The 21,091-nt window shown below is 43.4% G+C and overlaps 1 protein-coding gene across 1 annotated transcript in view; it reads right to left on the reverse strand.

Moving 5' to 3' along the window:
* The window catches only part of SLC25A16 (solute carrier family 25 member 16), a 42,954-nt gene that overhangs the window by 12,238 nt on the left and 9,625 nt on the right, over window positions 1–21,091 (reverse strand). The window contains exons 2-4 of the mRNA XM_085898743.1: window positions 15,546–15,667; window positions 10,293–10,359; window positions 4,151–4,313 (exon numbers count right to left, since the gene is read on the reverse strand). Coding sequence (XP_085754869.1) covers window positions 4,151–4,313; window positions 10,293–10,359; window positions 15,546–15,667 — 352 coding nt within the window. The remainder of the gene's footprint in view (window positions 1–4,150; window positions 4,314–10,292; window positions 10,360–15,545; window positions 15,668–21,091) is intronic.

Here is a 21,091-nt window from a genome sequence, read left to right on the forward strand (position 1 = left end):
TCGGCCCATTGGCCTCCTCCACTCAGGAGACTCCCTCGCCGAGAGAATCTGGTGAGCAGGATGAGAGTCAGGAAAACGAGCCACATGTCCATACAACTGCAGCTGATGTTCACGGACGATGCAAGTAACAAATCTCATTTCAGTCTCTCTCACCAACTGCTCATTGGACACAAAGTCCGACCAGTGACAGCCAAGGATTCTCCAAAGAGACCTGGTACCAAGGGAATTAAGTCTCTGTCTCAGATCCTTGGTCAGAGTCCAAGTCTCACATCCATAGAGCAAGAATGGAAGCACCAAGGACCTGAAGACTCAGACTTTCGTCCTCCTGCACAGGTAACTGACAGTGCCACACCCCATGATCCAGTGTATCCATGACTCCCCAGGCCTGACCCAGATGTCTATTGACCTCTGGCCCACAGGCAGCAAAGAAATGAACACCACTGCCAGGGAAGGTTATTCTCTCCATGACCTCAACATCTTCACCACAAACAGATACAGACAAGATAGCAGCATCCAAGATGTCAGTGAAAGCCTGGATCTTAGTTTTTACCCAGGAAACCCGAAATCTCAGTGGCTCAGACTCCTCATTCAGCACCTCGAGGGCCCCCAAAAGGATCTCCAGAATCTCTGCAAAGATGACTATACCATCTGCAAAATCAAGGTCAGAGATCTTGACATTCCCAAACGACGCAGCACAGCTTGATCTCTCTGACATCCTCCCCAGAATCCAATACATACAAGCACTGAAAAGTGTGGTTGGTGGGACACACCCCTGACGAACTCCAGCAACAAATGGAAATAAGTCGGAGATGGCATCACCACATCTTGCAGCACTCTCAGTACTGGAGTAGACTTCAAACATTAGATTAATCCATTTTGGTGGCACCCCACGAAGACTGAAAATCCTCCAGAGGCATCCCAATTCACTAAATCAAACGCTTTCCAGAGATCAACATAGGCTGCAAGCAGCCCCTGCTGAAACTCTCGTCTGCTTTCGGTGAAGACCCGAAGAGCAAGGATAAGGTCAATCGTTGACCTCTTTGGTGAAAAGCCTGATTGCTCTGGGTGCTGGTGCTCAGGCAGGTGGTGGTGAGCTCGATCAATAATTATCTGAGCAAAGACCTTGCCCGGAACTGAGAGTAGCGTCACCCCTCGGTAGTTGTTGCAGTCCTGGTGATCACCCTTCCCTTTCCAGAGAGGAACAACAAGGCCCTTCTTCCAGTTAGTTGGGATGATGCCTATGTTCCAGGCAGGGCATAGAACTGCATGCAACGATATGAATACGGCATTTCTACCAGGCTTCAGAAGTTCAGAATTAATGCCACAGATCCAAGGAGCTTTCCCCATTTCAACTGGTTGACCACAGCCTGTGTTTCCACAAATTAAGTAGGATCACAGTTTATTGAAGGGTCAACAATAGGGATAGCAACACCCCTGTCATCCAACTCAACAGCTGGTGGATCAGCCTGGCACAACCGCTCAAAGTAAACGGCCCAGTGGGTCTTCACTTAAGAATCCTCTGTCAAGAGCCCTCCACCCTCTGCTCAAACTGCAGTACACCGATGGACGGGCTTGGAGTAACGCAATGCATCAATTCCCCTGGAAGCAGGAGAAGAATCGCTTGGCCACAGGTAATGCTCTACCCCCTCACAGATTCCTCGCACATAGGCCTCCTTGTCCACCTTCAGCACACATATAGTTTTACGCCTCCACCTCCCCCCCCCCCCCGCCTGGGAACAGCTCGGCTCTGCCATTAAGCCCAGCAATGTGACTGGTCAATGGTATTCAGTGTCCCTTAAGACAAAATTCTTCTTCACCCTCCGTTGAGTTCCAAGACATCCACCGGCAACGTCAAGGATGGTGGTCTTCAAGGCACTCCACAACTCTTCAGGAATCCCCAAAGCACTCAGACCCCCAAAATTCCCACTCAGCCTGTCTACATAATCCTCAGCTGCCCTCTCATACTTGAGCTTGCCAACATCCAGCCTCTCAGATTTGAGCTGCAACTTCAGAGTTGCTACCACAAGCCTGTGGTCGGTTTTGAGGAACTGAGCATTCCTGCAGACCCTGTCTTTCTGGATCATCCTCCAGCGACCATCAACGAGCACATGGTCAATTTCCTTTGCCACACAACCAGCGTTGGAGTACCCAGTCCAGTGAAGAGCCTGTGAGTGAGGAAACCATGAACCAGCCACCCTAAGTCCATGACTTCTTGCAAAGTCAAGGAATTTGGTGCTATTCTGGTTCACATTTCCAGACCCATGGGAACCAACACATGTCTCATAACCATCCCGATCAGTTCCAGTTGATACATTGAAATCCCCCAAGATGAGAAGAGTATGTCACCTGGGGCACTGATAATTATCCACAGACTTGAGCGTGGCATTGAATGCGTCCTTCACGGTGAGGTCAGTCGCCTCAGTCGGAGCATATGCAGAGACCAGAGAAATGACACCCAAGGAGTGATGAATCCGTAATCTCATAATATGCTCGTTGACCAGTGTAACCTCAATTACCATTATAATCAGCTTCTTGGACACAGCTACAGCAACTCCTTGGGAATAGTAACAATCAGAGTGACCAGAATAATAGTAGGTGTTACCACCCGCCATGACCTCACCACTATCCGGTCTCCGAACCTCAGAGAGTGCTGCAATACTGATGTTCAAACGCTTGAGCTCAGATGATAACAGAGACAGGTGATCATCCTCTCATAGGGATAGGACATTTCAGGCACCCTCCCAAAGGGACTGCCTCAGGTTAACCCAATGAGACCGCTGTCTGGTGGACGACACCTCAGCACAACCCCGACACACACTAGCGGTAGTGTTACCGTGTGGTATCGAACGCGGGAAGGTTACCACGTGGTTTTCCTCCTTTCATCAAAGAGTGGGGTCTCAAAGGGTTTGTCCCAATCCCGTCATCCATTGAGTTGCCCGGCGGACAGGTGCGGATCCAGATATGGTGCATCAGTGGGATACAAAATGTAAAATGTTAAGCCTGGCAGAGGTGTATGCACTCTACCGAGTGCTGTTCCATTTACAATACCTCCGCCACAGAAGGTCGAAGGAAGTTATGTTTTCCAAGGAGGTTATGTTTGTCTGCTTTTCTGTTTGTTTGTGTGCAGGATATCTCAAAAAGGTGTGGATGTATTCAGATGAAATTAGGTGGTCAGGTTGGGTGTGTGACAAGGACAAATTACTTCGATTTTGGTGAAGATTCAGATCCGGATACTAGAATTTTCAAAGAGATTCTTCACCATTGAGAGATCGGGCCAAAAACTATATGTAGCATGATGTCTCAAAAAGTTGTGGACGGATTCAGATGAAACTTGTTGGACACGTTGGGCGTGACGTGTAAGAATTGATTCGATTTTGGTGAAGGTCTGAATCCAGATCCGGATACGAGAGTTTTTCAATTTATAAAGTGATTCTTCACCATCGAGATAATCGGCCAAAAATGATGCATCGCATGATATTTCAAAAAATATTGGGTCCGATATGTTCCACTGGATCAGGAATTACGTGTTGGAGGAATGCGCTCGACCAAGTGCCCTTCTCGTTTTATACTGTATTCATTTTATTTCAATGTTTATTTCAATGTTAACATGCTTTATATTTATTTTACATGTTTATTTCAATTGTGACATGTTTATTTTTAGCTGTTGCCCATCTTCCTCTCTATTTTCTGGAAGCAAGAGCACCTAACAACCCTTTTCCCATAGGCTCTTAGTTTTAACTATCGTGGTTTTAACCATCAAGGCATTTTCCAGGAACGTAACCCCCCACAATATTTTAGGGTTTACTGCACTTTATTAGAGGGACTCAAATTCGAATTGTAATACTTTATAGAGGTACTTGGGTAAGAAAATATAACAGGTAATACTGACTACCATTCGGTGGCATTTGTGGCCGAAGTTAGCACATTCTGTGCGGACAGACAAACAGGTAAACTGACCCAAATGCAATACCTCTCTTCTGGTGAGGGTAACAAGTGACTTCCACAAATTTATTCTTACATTTTATGCTTTTTGTTGATGTGGGCTTAAGTGTCAAAGTGGATTATCTGCATTCTTGTAACTATTATCACGTAATATTGACAATCACTGAAGTAAGGAAATCAAAAGAAAAAAGAACAAATGGAAACTCACGAGATGGTCTGAGCAAAAGCGCCAGCTATACCCCCACACATCAAGTTGATAGGGGTTTTCAGCACAAGCACATTTGGGTTGTCACCTGAAGGCTTTCCCAGCAAACCGGGGGCATAACTTAAGCCAAAGCTCTTGAGTGAGCCAAATGTGAAGAAGGACACACCTATAGGAAACAAAATATTTCTTAAACTATGATGGTTAGGGTTATTTTGAAAAATGTTAAGGGCTGGGGAGTGGGTGGGGGGGGGTGTGAGGGTCCCAAAATGGATAGGGGTAGAAAGGTGGGAAACCAACCAACAAATTTATGAAGACTGCATAATAGAGAATACAAAACCACAATCAATTTGGATCTTGTTTTTTTGTACAAAAAGGGGGCAAAGGGTCACTTCCCACACTCCTATGAGCCGAGACTTTGGATACAAAATGATATTTTGTGCAGAACATCATACATTATATCATAGAGTTCCGACAAGTCGTGTCCGACTTCTGGTGATATTCATCATCAGATTTATCCAAACATCCCTCTCCTGCATTGCTTCTCAAAGCTCTGGCAGAGAAAGCTTGCAGCCTTTACCCCATCCATCCAGGACATACAAGGTACGCCTCTTTCTCTTCTTCTGTCAACAATACTCAACATGGTTGACTTCTCAAGACTTGTGTTTTCTGCACGCATGAGGTGTACAAACTATGACAGCTTCTGCTTTGGCATTGGTGCTGCCAATGTACGTGGTGGTCGTTCCTTGTTACTGTACTTGTTACTGCATTGTTCTTATTCCTTGTTACTGTATGGTACTTTACTTAATTAATATTTCATTTATACATATGATGACACGAGTCGCCACGTGCCGCCATCGTGATCGCATTCTGGATTAATTGCGACAAAAACGGCTGTTGTTTTCCCAAATATTTTATTCCTTTTCCTTCTCACTTCGTTAATTACTATTTAATTTATATACATGCACAGCACGAGTATATAAATTAAATTATAAATGCGCGTTTATATAAGTAAACCTGTCGCTATCTCCGAACCTGCCGCCTTCAAGTGAACTTACGTCGATCTTTATGGCTCCCAAAAGACCCAATTTGAACCAACCAGACAAAAAGAGGAGGAAAACAATGACCATGGAGGTCAAACTTGATATCTCGAATAAATTATCATCAGTTTCTGCCTCATCTTTGGCCAGGCAACATGGCGAGAATGAATCAACCATTAGGACGGTACGGAAGGCCGAAGATAAATCCCTACACAGAACTTTACAAGGAATTAAAGCAGAAAGCAAACCAAGTGCCCATAACACAATTTTTTGGCCTCATTCAGCAACTACCAGCAGCACTTCAACCCATTCCACCAGTAAATCATCACCCAAACCTGCAACAACCACCTCACAATAAGGTGAGTTATTTTGCAATAATACCAGTACTATTATGATACGAACACTTATTTTAATGCTGCACCATTCCATGCAAAGAAACGTAAAAAAAGATAAACAGCAAGAAAGGCTGTTTTGGAGTCAGATTTTTGGGAACCTGAAACACATCCCCAATTTCCCCCATACATTTAATGGTTCCTCCAACACGAGGTTATCCCAGAATGTATCCCCCGTGTAGGAGGAAGTTTTACTGGTGTATGTACACGACCGGTCAAAAGTTTTAGAACACTCCCATTTTTCCAGTTTTTACTGAAATTTAAGCAGTTTAATGTTTCAATGTACTCTGAAATTAAAGCATAGAACAAATAAACAATTGCAGATAAAAAAATAAATCATGGAATCGTTTTGTTGAACAAAATTTGATCTAAATTTTTGACTCATCAAAGTAGCCACCTTTTGCAGATATAACAGCCGAACATAATTGTGGCATTCTTTCAACAATGGAAATCAAATATTGTTCAGAAAGTTCTTCCCAACACTGTTGCAGAAGTTCCCACAAATGTATTGCACTTGTAGGTTGCTTTGCTTTCACCCTTCTGTCCAGTTCATCCCAAACCAGCTCGATGGGGTTTAAGTCTGGAGACTGTGCTGGCCATTCCATGATTCGAAGCATACCATCTTGTTCTTTTCTTCCAAAGTAGTTGTGACATAGCCTGGAGGTATGTTTTGGGTCATTATCTTGCTGTCGGATGAACCCCTGACCAACTAGACGTAGACCAGAGGGCATTGCATGGCACTGAAAAATGCTGTGGTAGCCCTTTTGGTTCAGGGTACCAGTCACTCTGTGCAAGTCGCCGACAATGGATCCAGCAAAAGAGCCCCAGATCATCACGCTTCCTCCTCCACGTTTGACAGTTGGTGTCACACACCGAGGAACCATCCTCTCGCCTACTCGACGGCATACAAAAACCCTGCGTGATGAACCGAAGATTTCAAATTTTGATTCATCGGTCCATAAGACCTTCTTCCAGTTTTCAGTAGTTCACTGGCGGTGCTTCATGGCCCAGGCAAGCCTCTTTTTCTTATTTTGCCATCTTAGCAATGGCTTTCTTACTGCCACTCGACCTGTCAAACCTGCAGCTCGAAGTCTTCTCTTCACAGTTGAAACTGAGACTTCCTTACTTCGACCAGTGTTAAGCTGTGCTTGAAGCTGCTGTCCTGTGAGCCGCCTATCACGCAAGCTCTTGATTCTCAGAAACTTGTCTTCTGATTGTGTTCTGGCTTTGGGTCTGCCAGACCTCTTCCTGTCAGTTTCCTCCAATTCCCAAGTGCCTTTCGATGGTATAGGAAACTGTACTCACTGACACCTTGACCTCTTTGCAATTTCTCCAAAGGAAAGTCCTACACTTTTAAGGGTTATAATGGTCTGTCTGTCTTCCTTTGTTAATTGTCCTTTTCTCACCATTATGATAGCAATATACTACTTCCTGCAGTGCAATATTGTCCAAATAATGCTTCAGAGGGTGTAGCAACACAGTCTGTTCCAACACTGCTTTTATACAGACAGAGGGTTTGTAACGAATCAACAAAAGTTGGGACACCTGTAGGAATTGTTTGCATCAACTTTCAAGGCTTAATTTACCTCCATTGCTGCAGAACAGCTGGAGGTGCTAATCCATTACTTGTCTCCTGAAAAGGGCATTTTTAACAACTCTGAAATTTGCATTATTTTTCAGTTTTTGGTAACCTAAACTTTTGTTTTTAACCTCTGGCAGTTATACACACACACACACACACACACACACACACACACACACACACACACACACACACACACACACACACACACACACACACACACACACACACACACACACACACACACACACACACACACACACACACACACACACACACACACACACACACACACACACACACACACACACACACACACACACACACACACACAGTAGAAAATCTACACCCCCATTCAAAACTTTCACCTTTTGTTGTCCTATAGCCTACAAAACCAGAGTATCTTGGTTGGATGTGTCCACCCCCCTGAGTTGATACTTGGTGGAAGCACCTTTGACAGCAATTACAGCTGGGAGTCTGTTGGTATAGGTCTCGAGCAAATTTGTACACCCTGATTGGGTAATAAGTCCATTCTTCAGTACAAAGCTGCAAACGCTCAGTCAAGTTGCATGAGGAGCATTTATGGACAGCAATCTTCATGTCATGCCACAGAATTTCGATCAGATGGAGGTCAAGGCTCTGACTGGGCCACTCAAGGACAATTGTCTTTTTGTTCCTTGGCCACTCCAGTGTAGCTTTGGCTGTGTGCTTCTGGTCATGATGTCATGATGCAGATTCATCATCATCATGATGAAAGGTGAACTTCTGTCCCAATTTCAGCTTTCTTGCAGAGGGCAGAAGGTTTTCCTCCAGAGTTTTTCTGAATTTTGCTCCATCCATCTTCCCTTCCATCCTGACAAGTGCCGCAGTCCGTGCTGATGAGAAACATCCCCATAACATGATGCTGCCACCACCATGCTTCACAGTAGGGATGGTGTTCTTTAGGTGATGTGCTGTGTTGGGTTTGCACCAAACATAACGTTTTGCATTTCGGCCAAAAAGTTCCATGTAGGTTTCGTCAGACCATAAAACTTTTTGCCACACGGCTTCAGAATCTTGGGAGTGTTTTTTTGCATACCTCAAACTGGACTCAAGGTGGGCTCTTTTGAGTTTTGGCTTCCTTCTTGCCACCCTGCCCTGCAGGCCAGACTTGTGGAGTGATTGGAATATTGTCACATGCACACACTGGCCATTCTTTGCTATAAAGGCATGTAGCTCTTTGAAAGTTGCCATTGGCCTCTTGGTGGCCTCTCTGATAGGTCTCCTCCTTGTTTGGTCATCCAGTTTGGAGGGACAGCGTCTCAGTGTTACCATACGCCTTCCACTTCTTAATGATTGTCTTGTCTGTGCTCTAAGGGATATTGAAGGCCTTTCAAACATTTTATACCCATCCCCTGATCTGTGCCTTTCCACCACTTTATCCTGGAGGTGTTTTGAAAGCTCCTTGGTTCGCATAGTTGAGTCTTTGCTGTGAAATGCACTACACAGCAAAGGAAACCTACAGGAACAGCTGAGTATATTCTAAAATAATCAGAACCACTTCAGTTTAACACAGGTGGAGGCCACTTAACTTGGTGTGTGATTTTGAAGGTGATTCGTTACACCTGAGCTAATTTACAAATGCTATTATAAGGGAGTGGACACTTCTCCAACGAAGATGTTCTAGTTTTGTATTTTTCATAAATTCTCTGAAATTTGTAGAATTTGTTTTTCACTTGGAAGTTATGGGTTACTCTTTGTAAGTAAAGATGGAAAAAGTTTGATTTGATGCAATTTAATTCCAGGATATAAAGCAACAAAAGGTGAAAGTTTTGAAAGGGGGTGTCGACTTTCTATAAGCACTGTATGTATTGGAGTACGGTCGTACAATACTCCACATGTCGGCATGTCACGGTAAAACGAATGGCCACCACATCAAATGTGTACAAAATTATATGCTGAAAAGCTACTATAGAGTGAAGTCACAAGCCTTAAGAAAAGCCATATCTTTTATTCTCGAGTTTTTCGCTCACCTGGACTTTAGTCCGGTGAGTTTATGCAATCGAGCAGTATCCATGGGGTAGTGAGCGAGTGAATGAGTGAATGAGTTAATGTCAGTCCATAAAATGCTTCAGTAATTATGGCTTGAATCAAACACTTTTTTAATGAGACAATGAAGGTGTATTGACCGCATCAAAATCTGCGCTCTTCAGGGGGTCTGCTGGGGTTTTTTTTTTTTTACCCCCCCCCCTCCGAAACTACACACACAATTTCGATGAAACTTGACCACAACCTTCATCACCTGTGACGTACCAAAGTGTATTGACCACATCAAAATCTGCAATCACTAAAGGGGTATACGGGGGTGGGGAGGATGCTGCACCCTCTGAAGCAATCACTCAACTCAATCAGTTGAGCAGTTTTGAAGATCTTTGAAAAAAATAAAAATCAGAAATGAAAGATGGTCAGCAAGCTTTTCACCAATGGGTTTTGTTTGAGTATATGCACAAGATCTCATGACTTGAAACCTGAGAAGTTAAGGTTGTCTGAAAAAAAAGAAAAAAAGCATCACAAAATAATCATAAAAACTTAATCAACAATAGGTTTAATTAACAAGAGCATAATGATTTGGAAGCCAAAAATGATCTGGAGGGTTGGTGAGATTTAGCACATATAAGGATGGTGACAAAATAGTTGCAAGTCTTATGAAGAGACTGGAGATTACCTTCAGTCAGATTAGCTTATCATGGTAGACTGCTTTTTGCTTCAGACCATAGGAGGTCATTACCATCGTTTGAGCAAGTGGTGTAGGCATATTCATCATGGGGAATGTACTCGGCGATGCACATGTTGAGGACAGGATAAGTGTATTCCAAGAACATGAGGGATTAAGGTTTTGCTTTTCTTCACTTCCTTGTTATTCATAGAGTCCAATATTATAGTCCTTATTTTAATGCATCTACTGCATGAACAAGTTCCTCCACTTGCTTTTGAAACTGTAGAAAAATAATTATACACTATACACTAAAGTGGGAAAGGTTCATTTGGTTGGTTGGAGAGGTCAGGAAATCTGTATTTAGTCTCTCTGCATTCCACTGATAATTATTTAACCCAAGTCGTATTTTGATGTATATTCACCGAAATAAAATCAATACCTGCATATGGTGTCATGCCGATGACTGTTGGTGTCAGTCCATGATAGAAGCCTTTAAATCCTCCCTCCTGCAGTGTATAAAAATGCAAAATGATAAAGGAGGCAAAGGGATTGCAACTCAAAACAAAGTCAGGAATTGGTAACTTCCACCACAGATTAAATGCCAGGACTTGGCACAAACATTTAAAATTGGATTATTTCAATAAAGCAAGAGTAAATTGCCCATGTTTTAAATTTATTTTGCCAGGCAAGCCTTATGGAATATTTAACATTGCTTTCAAGATCGTTGTGTCATGTAGTTAGAAACGTAGCAATACAACAGGGGATGCATAAAAGAGAATAGCATTCCAGCAGTACTGCCATCAATTACATCGTGTACAAGTAAAAAAAAAAAAACGACACAAAATGTCAAAGCGCCGTTGTTTTAGTAATTTTGCTGTACGGAGTTAAAGGGCTAGCCCATAGTCATATACAACTAAAATGACTGCCGGTCTACCAGTCGGCCATCTTTGATCAGATCACAAAATAAAGTGAGGTGCATGTGTATGCCATCATTTACTATGATTGTGCCAAGTTTGAACAAAATCGGATCATGCATGTCTGCAAAATGGTTGGGAAGACATTTAAGTAACAAAATGGCCACCAGTTGGCCATCTTGGATCTGATCTCAAAAGAAAATAATGTGCTTATGTAAGCCTGTGTGCCATCTTTCTTTATCTGTGTGCCAAGTTTGAACAACATCGGTAAATGTATGTCTGAGAAATGGTTGAGGACGTGTTCGACACCGGATTATTTTATTTTCCAACTAAAATGGCCGCCAGTCAGCCATCTTTGATTGCATAGCAAAACAAAATGATGTGCGTATATATACCATCATGTGTTGTCTTTGTGCCAAGTATGAATAAAGTCGGTCCATACATATCCGAGTCGGTCCATACACGCACACATGGACATGAAAATCGAGATCAAATCCATAAGCCCTCATTACTAATATTTTATTTTTATTTTTATATATGCAATGTTGAGGTTCTTATAACACCAAATACAAAGAACGAATAAGAGAGGAAGCAGGAGACAAGAGGGGTGAGAGACGGAAGCACAAAACAGTTGCGAACAGAGACATTAGATTTGTGTAAGGGAAAGGGATGGGGCGGGGTACACAGGGTAAACAAGATGGACACTACAGGGACTTTCAGGAAGGAAAGCAGGGAATTTGAAGGAGAGCGGTTTGGGGTGGATTAACGGGGGTAGAAAAGGCAGCAGCCTCTTCATTCTCTGCAGATCTGGATAAAATCACAAGCTGGTCCAACATGTGGAACATATCTTTCAATCCTGACAAGTCTCACACTCTATGTCTCTCCAAAAGGACCGTCTGGAAGCCCCCAAACCCCCAGCCTGCCCCCATCTACTTTATCAACAATCCTCTTGAAGTCCTTTCATTCAAGCTTCTGGTTCTCACTATCTGCCATTATCTTTCCTGGGAAAGTCACATTTCCAAGCTGGTATCCAACACCAGTCGCCGACTGTGCATCCTCTGTCGTGCAAAGTCCTTCCTTGGCACACCTGAGCTCCTGACCACATACAAAGCTTTCATCCACAGCCTGATGGAGTACTGCTCTCCATTCTGGGCTGGTGCTCCAGCCTCTCACCTTTCTCGGCTTCATGCTGTGGAAACCAAGGCATTTAGGATCATTGGTATCTCCCTCGATGAAGCCGAGTCTTTGGGTCTCTCACTCTCTCACAAGCAGGTCAGTGGTCGGTTCTGTCTTCTACAGTCTCCTCTCCAGCCACGCCCCCTCACCCCCCTTCTGTCTGAGATATGTCCCCCCCCCCCATATTTTGGCTGGGCGCTCAAGGTCTGCCAGCAACTCCCTTCTGGTAAAACTACCAAAATCAAGAATCAATGTTCACCTTCACTATTTCATTCCTCTTTTTCCCCCCACCATTGGAACAATCTCCCACATTCTCTCAAATCCCACTCTTCCCCCCTAGCTCTTCAGAACAGCTGTTCACCACAATCTCTTAGCTTCCCCCATCCAAAACCACGATATTTTCTCCTCCCATGAGTCCAACCCAAACCCAACTCCATGAAATTCCCTGGTTTCCTTCCTGAAAGTCCCTGCAGTGAAAGGACCTGAAAGTCGCTGTCGTGTCCATCTTGTTTACCCCATGTACTCCACCTTCACCCTCCCACAGATCTCCTCATGTCTCTCTTCCCCACTGTTTTGTCCTTCTCTCTCCCATCCCTGTTGTCTCCTGCTCCCCTTATTGTACGTTTTGTTGTTGGCTCTTATACGAGCCTCGACATTGTAGACCACCACCCCTCCCCCCCCCCCAAAAAAAATAAAGTCATGTTTTTTTTTTGGTCAAAAAGTGCAATTAAAGACATCCTAGTTTTTTCATTAATAAATGAAAAAACCTCTGGATTTGTCTCAAGTCATTTGTCGAACATGCATAATTTACCAGTAAGACAACCCATGCTTAACTTACTCATATGAGTATTTCATAAGATGATCAATGAAGCAAACTTCAAATTGCGACTTGGATACTTTGGATGTGATGTTATCAATATGAAATATACATTTGGTGATTCAGCCTTGGTATCCCAAATTGATTATTGAGATTAAACATTCTACTCTATTATGTAGGAATAATAATGATAAATCAACACATCAGAAAACTTTTTCAAATGAAGTCTTGAAACCTTTTCTGATTAGATTTTTCCCATGACTGTCAGAACTTGTATTTGCAGAGTAGAAACTACAGACTTGTTAAATTGTTCCCTTTCCTTGCTTTCTGCAGGCATTCCATTTTGTCCATCAATGTACCTGAAACCGATCAAGGAGCCTGATTGAGCTCACGGAGGAGACACCCACATAAAAACAGTGGAGTGACCGACTCACTTCGATTACATCTTTAGATGTGAAGTGTCTGTTAATCCCTCCCGATGTTTGTGCTGTATGCCATGCAAACATCTTGAATCCGAACCTAATCATATAATTCTGACTAATAACAATACATTTGCTAATACATGAGTCTTCTGTTTTGGATTTTAGTGACACACCTTTACACGGTATTATTGCGACAGATCTCATGTAGAGAGACAGATCACTTTACACCACAGATCTGTCTATTCCCCACTGTTTTTTGCTTCCCTTTCCCACTCGTCTTGTCTCCTGCTGCCCTTGTTGAATGTTCTGTGTTTTAGCTCTCATACGAGCCTCAACAATTTATAGAAAAAAAAAAGGCCAAAAAAAAGAAAAATAAGACAACAAATATCCTTGAGCAAATGAGAGGGTGAATTGACCAGAGAGAGGGTGAAGAACAGCAGCAGAGCAGGTTTTTAGGACAAGTGGGCTGATGTCGTCTGGACCAGTTGTAGAATCAGAGTCGAGGTCAGGTCAGGTATTGGAGCATGCACTGGAGCAGCGTGTTGCTGCATCCACTTTCCACCGGTACTCCAGAGACCTCCATCTGGCCATTCCCCAGGCAGATGCCTGGCCCATCCCCATCTCCTTGAGATTCTGATTAACTTGCAACAACCATGAGACATGTGGTCGGCCCATTGGCCTCCTCCACTCACGAGGCTCCCTCGCAGAGAGAATCTGCTGAGCAGGATCAGCATCAGGAAAATGAGCCACATGTCCATACAGCCGCAGCTGACGCTCACAGACTATGCAGGTAACTAATGTCATTTGAGTCTCTCTCAGCAACTGCTCGTTTGACACAAAGTCTGACCAGCGACAGCCAAGGATTCTGCAAAGAGACCTGGTACCAAAGGAAGTCAGTCTCTGTCTCAGATCCCTGGTCAGAATCCAAGTCTCACATCCATCGAGGAAAACTGGAAGCACCAAGGACCTGAAGACTTGGACTTTAGTCCTCCTGCACAGGTCCCAGCAGTGCCACACCTCATGACCCAGTGAATCCATAACTCCCCAGGCCGAACCCAGACGTATATTGACCTCTGGCTCACAGCCAGCAGAGATATGAATATCACTGCCAAGGGAAGTGAATTTCTCTGTGACCTTAACATCCTCACGACAAACAGGTACAGACAAGAGAGCAGCATCCAAGATGTCAATGAAAGCCTGGATATTAGTTTTGACCCATAAAACCCGTAATCCCAGCAGCTCTGACTCCTCAATCAGCACCTCGAGGGAACCCAAAAGGATATACAGTCTCCACAAAGATGACTGCATCATCTGCGAAATCAACATCAGAGATCTTGACATTCTCAAACGATGCACCGCAGCTTGATCTCTCTGACATCCACCCCAGAATCCAGTCAATGCAAGCACTGAAAAGAGTGGGGGCCAGTGCACACCCCTGACAAACTCCAGTAGCAACTGGAAATAAGCCAGAGATGGTATCACCTCATCTCACAGCACACTCAATATCAGAAGTTCGTTCAGACATCAGATTGACCAGTTTTGATGGCACGCCAGAAAGACCAAGAATCTTCCAGAGGGCATCCCAATTCACTGAATCAAAGGATTTGCAGAGATCAACATAGGCTGCAAGCAGCCCCTGCCAAAACTTTCATCTGTGTTCGGTGCGGACACGAAGGGCAAGGATATAGTCAATCGTTGACCTCTTTGGTGTAAAGCCTGACTGCTCTGGGTGCTGGTGCTCAAGCAGATGGTGGATAACCCTATCAAGAATTATCCAAGCAAAGACCTCGCCCGGCACTGAGAGCAGCATCACCCCTCGGCAGTTGTGCAGTACTGGAGAATCGTAGAAACTATTCCCTTCCCTATATTTTTTGTGAGTCCGATTTTCATCCAGGAATACAACTATGGTTAACCATATTAAAATTGCCACTCTTTCATTTAAATGCTGTAGATTATATTTAAACTAGTTGATTTGAATGATAGATTTCATGTTATCAATGGTGGGTTAAAAGTGCCTGTCGAGCAGAACCAAATCAGAATAAACAAACACACAGCGAATGCACAGGACTCATTTAGCATTCATAGGTCATTTTGAAAGTTCCGTATCGGTGGTGCAAGGTTTGAAGAGAAGGGGTGGGGGTGGGGGGAGGGAGTTCAAGCCTTTGTATACCAGTTAGTTGCTCTTCCAAATTTTAAAAATTACCATGAAAAATTGTTTTGATCAGGCTTTCAAACAACACTTTGGAACATTAACTATTTAGAAACAAATTAGCAAAACGACCTTTGGTACATCCAATTTTTGACCACATCTTCCTGACTAAAATCAGTCATATTATTACTCATTGCTAGACTACAAACTGTACCTGTCTGTAAATTACACGGAAGGCATGCAAGATCCCCTCGTAAACATGGTCGCCTTTCACTTGGAAGGCAAGTCGCGCACGTACCATATCAAGTGGGTACGTACACAACACAGCCGTGATCCCTGGATAACAGAAGGAAACGAACGATTCATCCTTCATTGTGGTGTATAAAGTATAAACGAGATTCTTCCCCATTTTAGCACAAAAATAAATCAAAAAAATTCAAGATAGGCCTGTTTTGTGTTCACATCTGAATCCCTGGCTTCTGAAGTGGGAAATACAGGTTCAAATGCTACACCACACAATGTGTTTTCCTTTGTCTACTTCTTCTTCGTTTATATGCAGCACAAGACTGTGGGGTCGCATCATTGTTTGAGGGTGTGGCTATGCCGCTAATGCAATGCCCGATGCAGGTTCAGGCAGAAATTTGAAATTTTGCCATGATGCTGGCGACAGCTCGCCTACTCTTCATGAAGGACACCATCATGGGACATATCTCTCACACACACACACACACACACACACACACACACACACACACACACACACACACACACACACACACACACACACACACACACACACACACACACACACACACACACACACACACACACACACACACACACACACACACACACACACACACACACACACCTTAGAAACAAATTTATCAATGATGTGAATTATCAGATGTCAATGAGTCACAGGCCCGATGCAGTTATTGCATGGAAGGAATGCAACGAAATACCAACTATTATACTACTTTAATATACTTTAAGTTAGTTCATGTGATTCAATACTGATGCTTTCCTGAAATGGGGGGAGGGGGGTGGGAGGGATTGAACATAGAAAGTGCTATTGTTCGACAAAGGAAAAACATATACAGTCATGGCCAACAATATTAGCACCCTTGCACTTTTTTCAAATAACTCACAATTTTCTTGAAAAATAAGCTGAAATTGACAAAAGTATATGGTCTCCACAATTCCATATTTCAGTGTTCATATTACAGAACCTTTGTTTTTGATTCAGAACTTAATATATCCTTTTAAATCAGAAAATAAAAAGAAATGGCATTGACAAAATTGTTGAAACCCTCAAATAAATATTTGGTGGCACAGCCTTTGGACAAAATAACTGCAGTCAAGTACTTCCTTCAGTCATGAATGAGCTTCCATCACCACTCCACTGGCAGTTTGACCCACTCTTCTTGTGCTAACTGCTCCAGTTCTCCCACATTCGAAGGGTTCCTTCTCCCAACTGCTGTTTTCAGATCTCCCCACCAGGTGTTCAATGGGATTTCGATGTGGACTCATTGCTGACCACTTCAAAAGAATCCAGCGTTTTGTCTTGAACCATCCCTGGGTGATTTTTGAAGTGCGTTTGGGGTTATTGTCCTGCTGCAAGAATCCATGACCATCGGCGGAGACTCAGCTTTCTGACACTGGGTTGAACATTGTGCTCCAAAATGTCTTGGTGATCTCCTGATTTCATGATGCCGTGCACACATTCAAGGCACCCAGTGCCAGAGGCAGCACAGCAACCCCAAAACATTATTGAACCTCCTCCATGTTTGACTGTAGGGAAGGTGTTCTTTTCTTTGAAAGATTCATTTTGTTTTCTGTAAACATAGAGATTAAGTGCTTTATGAAAAAGCTCTAATTTGGTCTCATCTATCCACAGGACATTTTTCCAAAATGATTTTGGCTTCTTCAGGTGTGTTTTGGCAAACTCCAGTCAGGCTTTCTTGTTATATACATATATATATATATATATATATATATATATATATATATATATATATATATATATATATATATATATATATATATATATATCTCAGCAGTGGGGTCCTCCTGGGTCTCCGACCATAGAACCCCCTTTCATTGAGTTGGCGACGGATGGTGCGAGTTGAAACTGTCATACCTTGTGTCTGAAGATCAGCTTGAATCTGTGAAGGTCACCAGTCGAGGTGCTTTCTCCACCGTTCGAACAATTCTTCGCTGCAATCTTCGATCAAGTTTCCTCTTGCAGCCATGTCCAGGGAGGATGGCTACAGTGCCATGGGCCTTAAACTTCCTGATAACATTGCGTATGGTGGACACAGGAACAGCAAGGTCTCTGGAGATGGATTTGTAGCCTTGAGATTGTCCATGCTTGGCTATTTTATTTCTTGGACACAATTTTATTTCTGAATTTTGGCAACTTTTGAAAAAAATTATTGGAGAAAATGTAACAGGATTGCATATGCTTTCGAAGACCATTATTTATTTATACACACTTTCCCATCTCCATTCGCATCACAAAGCTTTGATGAGTTTATTTATTTTTATCCACTTTACCATCATGGCTACCGACATACTACCTTGAATTATTTATTTATATACCTTCTACAACATAAATACCATCGATAGAAACAGGGTTGCCCAGAAAAAAAGTAAGCAATTGCTTAGGGTTAGGGGTATTTTTTACAGTTGCGAGATTTACCCTCACCAGGAGAGAGAGTATTGCATTTGGGTCTGTTTGTCTGTCTGTCTGTCTGTCTGCACAGAACGTGAGTACAGTTTTTCTCTGCAACCACTTGGCGGATTTACAAAATTTTCACAATAGGAGCAACTGCTCATGAAGAATGTTTTCATGATAATTTTGACGTCATTGGTTATGTAGTTGTTTCACTTACTGCTCTCCCATTTCTACAAACTTTATAGCTTTCTTTGACCATCTTAACTCTTGCCATGAGGCCCTGACATTCGAACACCCTCAAGCAGAATTTCTCCACCACGGAGACTTCAATGTACACCACAGGGAGCCACTGAAATCTTCCCACACGGATGTTGAGGAAGTTGAAGCTCTTACATTTTCCATTCTTAATGATTTGGAACAAATTATCACCGACCCCACCCACATCCCAGATTGTCATGACCACACAACCAATACTTTGGATTTATTCTTCACTTCCAATCTGTTGCAATACAACAACACAATTTCACCTCCAAATGGTTCTTCTGACCACAATCTTGTCAACGTCACTTTGCTGACCACCACTTCTTCTCATACGACTGCTGGGACGAAACGCCAGTATTGGCATTTCAATAATGCTGACTGGACTTGTTTACGAAACTTCATTTCTGACTTTCCCTGGAAAGACTACTGCCTCTCCTCAGGCGATGCCTCTACCTCTGCTCAACGTATAGCTGAGGTTATTGTTGCAGGAATGGAGGCTCATATTCCCTTCTCTCTCAAGTCTATTTCTCCGACCAATTCTCGGTTTAATAATTCCTGCTCTGCGGCCATTCCTGCTCTGCGGCAAAAAAACTCTACTTCCTCGGACTCGCATTCAGCTTTCATATCTGCCAGAAATCTTAACAAACATGTTATTCGTGAGGCCAAGCATTCCCATATTCAAAAGAAATGTGACACCCTCTCATCTTCTTTCACTAATAGATCATTCTGGTCCTTAGCTAAAAGTATCTCCAACAACTTCTGTCGCTCTACATTTCTTTCACTTTTCCGTTCCGATGATACTATCGCTGTCTCTCTGACCGATAAAGCAACCCTTTTTGGTTCTCTTTTTTTCCTCTAACTCCACACTGGATGACTCTAACATCTCATCTCCCTCTGATGCTCCCCTCACCAAACCTATGTCCCTCTCTATAATCTCTTTTCATGCAGTCAAAAAATACTCCTCTCTCTGGACATCAACAAGGCCTACGGGCAAGATGGCATTCCTCCCCGTGTCTTGAAGGAATGTGCTTCAGAACTTGCACCAGTGCTTGCTCGTTTATTTCGTTTTTGTTTAAAAACCCAAACTTTTCCTCTTACCTGGAAACATGCCTTCGTACAGCCTATTTTAAAGAAGGGTGATCATTCAAACCCTTCTAACTACCGTCCTATTGTTCTGACTTCTACTGCTTCCAGAGTCTTTGAATGTCTTCTCAATTCCCATTTTCTCAAGCATCTTGAATCTCACAGTCTTCTATCTGACCACCAATATGTCTTTCGCAAGGCAAGATGTACACGCGATATCCTTTCTTACATTACGAATGTCTGGGCCTCTCCTTTGAAAGATTTTGGAGAATCCTTTGTTGTAGGCCTCGATATCTCAAAAGCCTTTGACAGAGTTTGGCATTGGGGTCTGATATCCAAGCTTCCCTCTTTCGGCTTTCCTCCTTCACTCTGCGCTCTTATATCGAGCTTTCTCTCCGACCGCTCTATCTTCGTAATTATTAATGGTTCAACATCTCCTCCCTTCCCTTTCAACAGCGGTGTACCTCAGGGTTCCGTTTTGTCTCCAACACTCTTCCTTCTTTTTATCAATGACCTTCTTTCTTCCACAAATAACCAAATGCACTCATATGCTGATGACTCAACATTACATTGCTCTGTGTATTTCTCATCTGCCCCGTCTTCCCTCATACTGCACCTTCCCTCTCACCTGCCCATTTTTTACTTCCTCAAAAACTCTGAGACTATTCTCACTTTCCTTACTTTTCTGTCAATGCAGTTCTTTTATTCAGGCTTGGACTCAATGAGGACTATTTAGCCCATGACTGAAACCTTCAACATAAAAAAATAAAAACAGCGCCACACCCAATGATCCAGTGAATCCATGACTCCTCAGGCCCATCCCAGATGTCTATTGACCTCTGGTTCACAGCCAGAGGCATGAATATCACTGCCAAGAGAAGTGAATCTCTCCAGGAGCTCAACACCCTCGCCACAAACAGGTACAGACAAGACAGCAGCATCAAAGATGTCACTGAAAGCCTGGATCTTCGTTTTGACCCAGGAAACCTCGATGGCCCCGAAAAGGATATCAGGAGTTTCTGCAAAGATGAATGCATCATCTGCGAAATCAAGGTCAGAGATCTTGATATTCCCAAACGATGCACCGCAACTTGATCTCTCAGACATCCTTTCCAGAATCCAGTCCATACAAGTGCCGAAAAGTGTGGGGGCCAGTACACACCCCTGACGAACTCCAGTAAAAACTGGAAATAAGTCAGAAATTGTAGCAACACATCTCACAGCACTCAGTACCAGAGCATATAATAGTTCAGACATCAGATCGATCAGTTTTGGTGGCACCAACACAAATACCAAGAATCCTCCAGAGGGCATCCCAATTCAGGGAATTAAATGCTTTGCTGAGATCGACACGGGCTGCAAGCAGCCCCTGCGAAACTCTCATCTGCGTTCGGTGAGGACCAGAAGGGGAAGAATACGGTCAATCGTTGACCTCTTTGGTGTAAAGCCTGACTGTTCTGGGTGCTGGTGCACAAGTAGGTGGTGGAACAGCTAGCCTTAACAGCCAGAACACTTCAGAAAAGGGGAGGAGGGAGGATTACTGAGGATGTCTAGGGTGTGGGAATGTGAGGTGCGAGTGTAATGCAACGTGGGGGAGGGGGGTGGCGTAGTGCAAGAGGAAAAATGTGAGGTGCAAGTCAGTTCGGTTTGCTCTTGGGTCCTGCCCTGAAAAGAACAGTTTGAGAGAGAGAGAGACAGAGAGACCGAGAGAGACAGACAGAGAGAGAGACAGAGAG

The sequence above is a fragment of the Eptatretus burgeri genome, chromosome 10 (assembly GCF_056783735.1).
Source record: "Eptatretus burgeri isolate ZD-2024b chromosome 10, Ebu_testis_v1, whole genome shotgun sequence".
NCBI lineage: Eukaryota > Metazoa > Chordata > Myxini > Myxiniformes > Myxinidae > Eptatretus > Eptatretus burgeri.